We start from the raw sequence: 7,899 nt of genomic DNA, 5'->3' as shown, positions 1-7,899 counted from the left end.
GAGCCCTTGCCCACCCACACCCGCTGCCCACCCGCAGCCAGCCCGTGTCACACTGCCTGCCTCCAGCTAGCCCTGCCCCACCCCCTGCCCGCAGCCAGCTCCAGGTCCACTGGTGCCCTGCAGTTCTCAGGGCAGTAACCTGCTTCCATGAGGGGGGCAGGGAGCAGCTGGGACCCACACATGTGCCCACCCTAGGGTGACCAGACAGCAAGTGTGAAAAATCGGGACGGGGGGTGAGGGATAATAGGAGCCTCTATAATAAAAAGATCCCAAAATTGGGACTGTCCCTATAAAATCGGGACATTTGGTCACCCTAGCACACCCCAAGGGAGTGGCGGGGACCCGCACATGTGAAGCGGAACCCATTTCTAGGTCAGGCCCATCTTTTTAAAAAAGAACTTTAGGTAGGGTTAACATACATCTGTATTTTCCCAGAGATGTTGGGCTTTTAGGTGTTAAAAATTCTTCCCAGGAAAATAAGGACGTATGGTAACCCTATTGGTACAAAAAATACATACTGTGGCACATCTCTTAAATCAGAACTTTTTATAGGGAACCAGTTGTTCAGATTTTAGCAGCTCATCACTGCCTAGAGGTGCGAGCACACGCTCACACTGACCTTGTCTGCTTAGACCTTCCGCTCTCTGGTGCAGGGACTGTCCCCATGGGGTGGTGGATTCCCAGCAAAATGGAGACATGCGCCTGGAGTCAGCCTCTAAGTGCTACTGTGACACAAACCAGCATAATAAAGGACCTGGGAAATTCATCTTGGGAGTAGGACTCTCTGCTGTGGTCCTGTCTCTAATCTGAACCAGTCCCCCGCGTCCCCTCTCAGCTCCTTCGTGTGACCCAGTGACGGGATTAAACACGACAAAACAGAAACACCTGCCTCTGTAGCTAGCCCCTTCTGCCTCTTCCCGGGAAAGGGTTTCCCTCTAACGGGAACTTTTTTCCCCAGCGTGCCTTTCCAGATGCTGGCCCTGTAAATATGGCAGAGCTAGGTCACTGCTGCAACCTAACCAATGTTATTTCCTATCGTTCCCAGTGCAAAGCTGAGGGTGGATTCTCCATCACTGGCCACTTTTCTCTCACAACTGGAAGTTTTTCTAAAATATCTGCTCTCGGAGTTATTTGGGGGAAGTCCCAGGGCCTGTGTTATGCAAGCGGATCACAAGGGTCCCTTCTGGCTTGGCAATCTATGAATGTATTTCTTCCGTCTGATGAGTATTTTAAAGCCCTTCTGTGCTTTCCTCTTCCTCTTCCCGAGGAGGTGGCCCGTTTTCACACTGGGGCACTGAAATTGATGAAAAACAGGCCGGGAACGCAACATACCCACTAGTTCAGTCTGGGTATTATTGACCCACTACCGGCTTTTGTCCGATTCACTCTGCATCAATGCACGCGCCTCTCACCTGTTCAAGTTCTTCAAATTTCTTTGCCAGCTCCAAGTCTGGAAGAAAGAACACAGGTAGTGTAAATATTGCTGCTGCTTCCTGAAACCCCCAGGAGAAGGAATGTCCTCATTCACCCTTTATAAGTGCAAGGCCTCTTTACCATTGAATTCCTCCTTAGCCCTGAGAATATAGGTTTGTTGAAAACCCAGCAGAAGAGCTGGCGTTTCCTACAAGTTCTGTACGACTTTCCCTTAATGCGAAAGAATATTGTCATGTTTGTTTTGTAACTTATACAACATACTAAAATAAGGGCATGTACTGGCCAATGCCAACTCAGCAGCTCCCCATCACCTGGGTTGGGCAAAAACCAGAACAAATAGGCCTAGCCCCATGCCCTGAAGGCTGGTAACTCAGGCTTTGTCAGACTAAAGCAACAGGGGAATTATGTATCTATGGTTAAGTGACAGAGCAGGAGAGAACCTATGCCGTCACCGTTAACGGTTACGCTGGAAAGTGTTGGTGGCTCCTAGCAGGCGTGTCTTTGACTATTGGCAATCACAGACCTTGCTGTGGCTGATCCACATCTAACCACCCTTCACTCAGGATAAGTGTAAGTGTGAGGGGATGGACTGGAAGGAGTTAAGGTGCCCAGGTAGGCCGGTTAACTCCATAGGCTGCACCTGGAGGGAGAGCCAGGGTGCAGGGACTTGATTGCAGGCAGGTTCAGCTGGGCAGGAACTGGCAGAGCCTATCAAGCCAGGAAGCTGGCAATAGCCAGGGGCCACTGCTGGGAAAGGCTCAGTCACTCCCTGGGAAGAGAGAGGAGCGTTTGAGCAAGGAGGGGAACCAGGAGTTGTTGGATGCAGTCCAGGAAAGGAGCAATGAGGGCTGGGAGAGGAATCCAGAGCAGTGGGTGAGCCCAGGTTCCCCTATCAGCCATCACGGGTGTGGCATACACCAGGCAGGGGCAGTGAATGGGAAGACTGCCTGAGTCACTGTGGGAGGGGCAGAGAATTGATGGGCTGTACCCCAGAAGGGAGAATGCTGAGTGCCCCGGCCGGAGGGCTGAGTCACAAAGAGGATGCTGTGGTGCCTGGGACAAGAGAGGATGCTGCGGTGCCTGGTGTGATGGCATGTGACTCCGGAAGGGTTGCCGACCTAATCCCCAGAGTGACCAAGAGGAGGCGCCAGACAAGCCATGAGTGGTGCATCCTGGGACAGTAAGAAGCAATTAAGCACCTGGATGGAGCAACATAGCTAACACACTGCCCAGGGGGTGAGGCTACGTGCAAGGCCAGGCAGAACTTGAGCTATGTGGGCAGAGGTGGTTTCCGGGATATTTAGTGCAAACCCGCCAGCTGTGTGGGGCCCATCTACAGAACCTTTGCCAGTACAGCTACACCAGCAAAGCCCCCTACAGGAGACGCAGCTTGTGCCAGTGAAAAGAGTTGTGCAGGCCTAGCTCTCCCACCTCCCCAAATGACATTAGATATGCTGTCAAAATCACTCTTCTCTTGGTACAGCTGCATCTACCCTGAGGGGTTTTTCCCACTCCTAGATAACCTGGCAATGTCAGCAGAACTGCGAGAAGCAGAAAAGTGTCCAAAAAGTGAGGAGACATCCAGAGAAGCGCTGGTAACATGGCCTTGAGAGGAAGCCAAGAGACAGAGCTTCTTTTGGGCAGAGTGCTGGCTGGAAAGATGCATGGAACCGTGAACCCAGAAACTATCTGCTGCTGTTTGTTCTTGCTGCATTCAGGGAAACAGGTCATTGTACAGTCTTTGTAAATAAACAAAATTGCACCAAAGAAACATCTGTTTCCACCATCAATTTCTCCCCCAATGGAGACAACCTGCAAGACTCAGAATATTGGCTAACTGATTGGGCATAAACTCAATACATTATATCAGTCTTGATTTAAAAGACAGCATGGTTCAGTGGACAGGCTGGGAAGCAAGAGAGCTGGCTTCTGTTCCTGGCTCTGCCTCCTGTGACATTTGGACAAGTCCCTTCAAGGTTCTGTGACCCGCTTTTCACAGCAGCAAAACAGAGATTGCAAAAGCACTTGAGATCTAGGGATGAAAACTGCTACCTAAGCGCTTGCAATTGTTATTGCAGACACATTCACTTCTTGCGGCATTTCTGGCATCTGCTTTGGCTACAGTCCCACAAGCCAGCGGGCTGGCCAAGGACTGCGGCATCCCAAAAGTGAACAGCAGCTGACACTGGAACAGATGGTCTCAGGGGAGAATAAAAAAGGCTAATTTACTGACAACACTTTGCCTTGGTGTAAACCCTCTGCCTATGCTTCCCTTAGAGATTAATTGTTGGCTGTTTCCCAGCATAAAATGAAGCCTGCCTCTTAGAGTAATAAGTACATTAACCCATAAGCCTGTTCTTTCTTGAATGCATCCTATTTGTAAGCTGAATTCCTTCATTAGCAGAAGAACTTGATTGATTTGCTTTGCAGGATTATCCAGCCATTCAGAACTAGGGCTGCCTCCCTGAGTTTAGCAGAGGGAAGGGTGGAGACCGTCACGGTCCTTGGGGCATTTTGTCACTGCTTGTCCCTGTGTTCTCCTGTTTTCATCAGGATTGTCACTGTGAAGAGAACACAGCACAGTCCTGCTCTGAAGACCTACACTGCCAGTGAGAACCCATCCGTTGACTTCAATGGGCTTTGGGCTGGGCCCTCAGTGAGCAAATGTTATCTTATGGATTTGAATGACGCTCCCTCCTTTTGTGCCAGGAGAAGTCTCACGATACCCTGCCACGTTCTGGGCTTGGGATCCTGCTGAAATCGACAGGAAGGCCTGGAGCCCTTAGAACTGCACTCTCTGGTTTTTGGTCATGTCCGATCTCGCGGCTGGGATAACCTCCCACGTGATAGCAGAGTACCTCCAGTCCCCGCCAAACCAGAGCTGGAAAGGACTGGAGCAGCAAGAAAAATCCCATTGGCTGAACTTTTCCCAGCTTTAACAATGTCAGGTTCTGATGGGCGTTCCCCCTGGTTCTTAGCTCATCCAGAGAACCCAGCTGAGCCTGATCACCTCTTTGTTCTCTGTAAAGCAATTACCCCTGGTATAAATGGTGATCAGCTATTTGTATTAGCTCCTATTGAAGACATTGCATAAGTTTTAACATTCCAGTGAGACCCGAGCTGCCTCTGAGGGCCCCTAGCTGCAGTGTGTGTGTGTGTGTGTGTGTGTGAGAGAGAGAGAGAGAGAAGTGGCTTCCCTCCCCCAGACCCTGGGCTTGCTCTGAGCTGCACCCATCTGCTGGCACAGTGTAGAACTCTTTCCAGCAACCAGGGATTACTGGGGTGCAGGGGCACTTCCGTCAGTCTTCCTTGTCACTAGCCATGCCACTTGTGTCTGCTATGGGGATGTGGGGACTGGAGAAGCTTCTATGACAATTCAGGGCCACCTGCAAATTCCCCTGTGCTGTGGGAGCCTCCGGGGGCCAGCTAAGATGGCTTTAGGTCAGACTTGCAATGGAAAAGCCGCATCAAGCAACCCCAGTGTACCAGATGGTCTGATCCACTGGGTGTGGGTCCCAATCCTACAAGGTGCTGAGCGGTCTCCACTCCCATAGCAATCTGTGGTAATTCGGGGGCTCAGCCCTTAAGCATCAGGCCCTTAATATTCAAATATACAAAGCTGCCTCCAGGGATCTGGGATGGGAAGCTGACGCTGGGATTGATGAGTGTGTCACCTGCTCCCTCACTTACTGCTATCTGCTGGCAGCAGCGTCAGCAGCACATCTTGGTGATTGGTGTTTCCTCTCTCCGGAAACCCTTGGTTTTCTGCAGCACACAAAACACCTCTCTCAGGCTGTGATGTCGGGATGAATGGGTTCCCCGGCACAAGAACGGAGGAGGGAAATATCTCACTGCTGCATAATGGGAGGTTGGGAGGGAGGTGGGGTGAGAGAGGCAGATGTACTAGGGGTAGGGGGGAGGTCTCCCATGGGTTGGTGAGGTTGCATTCCTCACCCTCAGCTCTAGCAGAGCTGCTTTGTGGCTGCTCCTTCTTATAACAGGTCCTGGTCAACGTGGTCCGTCCCTGTTACATAGAGGGGAGTCAGACAGTTGCATTGCCTAGTCCATCATCAATCACTGGGGACTCCCTCTTCACCCCCGCCCTCCCCCAGGTGCCCCCACAGAATTGCACTGGAGCTGGGGAGGAGCTGGGAGTCCGTGCAGCTGGTCTTCCTGAGACCAATCCCTAGTGCACACTTACTGGAGTTTCCACCAGCCTAGAGGTAAGAGCCCCCACTTCTGGGCTAACTCCTCTGCTGTGCTTGAGATAAACCTGGCACAGGTGATAAAAAGCCTTTGTGTTCACCCAGGCTAGAGCCAGCCAGGGGGCAAGCTGGCCTCAGAGCTACTCTAAGTCACGCCTGTCTGCCCATGGGGCCACGGACTGGTCCAGTGCCAGGCAGGGCCACCCTCTATGGATGACCAAGACTTACCTTCATTTCCCTGGGAAAGCCCCCTGTGCTGACTCTAGGCCACCTGGGGATTCCCTGTGCACAAGGGGAATCCTCCCAGAACCTGTTAAATCAACTGCCTGCTGCCAGAAGGGGACAGGGCCCTCGATGAAACCCCCAGACAGAGCGTTCTCTGTGTCGTTCCCTTAGGGAGAGTGAGGAATCACTGATCCCTGGAAAGATCGCTCCCCAAACCCCATGGATCCACCGTATCTGATCACCGGACAGTCACCATAGTCCACGGCCATTGTGCTGCAGAGACCAGGAGCTCCCAGCTTTGCCCAGCCGGTCTCTTATATAGCCTGAAGTGAGGGGTAGGGCACACAGTCAGCATTAACTTTTGTGAGGCAAGCAGTGGGGGAAATGCATGGAGAGTGCCCAGGCTCCCATCCCATTTCAGATCCCAAAGCGCCTGTAGAGACCATAGACAGGCAAGAATGGTGCCCGAGGAACAGGACTCTTCTCTTCCTCATCCTCCAGGCTTCTGTTCCCTCCGCACATGGAGGTGAGGGGCAATCATTTCACCAAAGTGGCTTCACCCTTATCTAACCCTGATGGGTTTAAAACAAAACATGCGCACACAGGGGGCAACACATTATTATTCTGGCTGATCTCGTGGACCCTAGTGGAGGCTTAGGGAGTGCAGGACTTCTGTTTAGACACACCGGCATGCAGCTGGGGGAGCTGGGGAGTTGAGCGCTGTGCTTACTCTGATGATCCCAAATGCTGGCCAAATTCATCCCTGGTGTAGTACCTTGACTGGGGTCACTGGGCCTGATCCTGATCTCAGTTACACGCCAGAATTCACCCCCTGGAATTTAGTGGCATCACAAGAGGGATGCGTTTATCATGGTGAGTTTAAAGATGATTTGGGTTATGATGGTTTTGAAATGTTGGTGGTTAGGCATGTTGGAGTTTGCTTTAGAAAAAAAATATGAATGCACAATCAGAATAAAAGGCATTATTATTAAACCAACCAGGCAATAGAGGAGGAAAAATCAATTTAAAAGCAATGTTATTTTCTAGCTTATATTTGGCTGCTCCTGTTTCCCGCTCAAAGGCTCTGTAACAAAGATTAATGACATCATATCCCTGCAGAATAAGTGTGAGCCAAGACGCACTCAAGTTACTTAAAGAAGAATGTGTAAAAAAGAAGTCTCCTTGGATAAAATATCTCTTATTGACACCTAAGAGCTGTCAGATCTCGTACACTCTGTGCCAGGACCATCACTGGATAATACCAGGGCATTTTTTTTCCTAAGAGATTTTCTTTCTGAATAACAAGAGAGATTCTCATGAGACACATTCCTTCTGATGTGACACAGTCACTGTTAAATGTGATGTATTATACAACCAGAAATGGACATAGGGATGGTTGTAGGTCACACTAATATAATGAGGCCTCTCAGTAGCTCACTGGTTGGTCAAATGTTTAGTATAGCAAGGTAGTAATGGGTAACCTTATTTCCTTCCCATATGAAAATAAGTGCTGTAGGGTTGGGCCAAGCAGAAAGGAAAATCCCCCAACCAGCCAACCAGCAGAGAGAAGTACCTACCTGTGTCATCTAGGCTGAGTTTCAGCTTACCTTGTAGCGCAAGAGGTTTTCCATGTGCAGACGGTATCAACAGCATTATGGAGAAAACAGTTAGGAGCCCAAGGCAGAGCTGGACCGAACAGATTTTGTCCATGTTCCCGTCACCCAAAAGAACTCTTCCTTCACGCTCGATGGAGGACTTCAGTGCAACCCGGCTCCAGAGGAGCTCACTTTTAAAAGCCAGCGAATGTGCAATGATTACAAATGGTCTTTGGAGGAGGGGGAGAAAAAAATCTTCTGAAATATAATTCAACCTGTCAATATGATTCACTCCTTGGATAATGGACAGATTAACCCAGGAACAGACGTCATAAGGAACCCGGTCAATATGTCTCTTATCTGACCAATCCCATGAATGTTCCCGCTCTTACACACACACGCGCGCATCCATATACAGGTTCTGTGGCTCTATTATAGAA

At 50.3% G+C, this 7,899-nt stretch overlaps 1 protein-coding gene across 1 annotated transcript in view; it reads right to left on the bottom strand.

The window, feature by feature from the left end:
• The window catches only part of UTS2B (urotensin 2B), an 11,402-nt gene extending 3,828 nt beyond the window's left edge, over window positions 1-7,574 (bottom strand). The window contains exons 1-3 of the mRNA XM_075068945.1: window positions 7,472-7,574; window positions 5,125-5,199; window positions 1,413-1,450 (exon numbers count right to left, since the gene is read on the bottom strand). Of these exons, the coding sequence (XP_074925046.1) occupies window positions 1,413-1,450; window positions 5,125-5,199; window positions 7,472-7,574 (216 nt within the window). The remainder of the gene's footprint in view (window positions 1-1,412; window positions 1,451-5,124; window positions 5,200-7,471) is intronic.
• Window positions 7,575-7,899: the final 325 nt, after the last annotated feature.

This window comes from Chelonoidis abingdonii, chromosome 8 (assembly GCF_003597395.2).
Source record: "Chelonoidis abingdonii isolate Lonesome George chromosome 8, CheloAbing_2.0, whole genome shotgun sequence".
NCBI lineage: Eukaryota > Metazoa > Chordata > Testudines > Testudinidae > Chelonoidis > Chelonoidis abingdonii.
The sequence above is the reverse complement of the archived record's forward strand: the minus strand, read 5'-3'. Positions and strand labels throughout refer to the sequence as shown.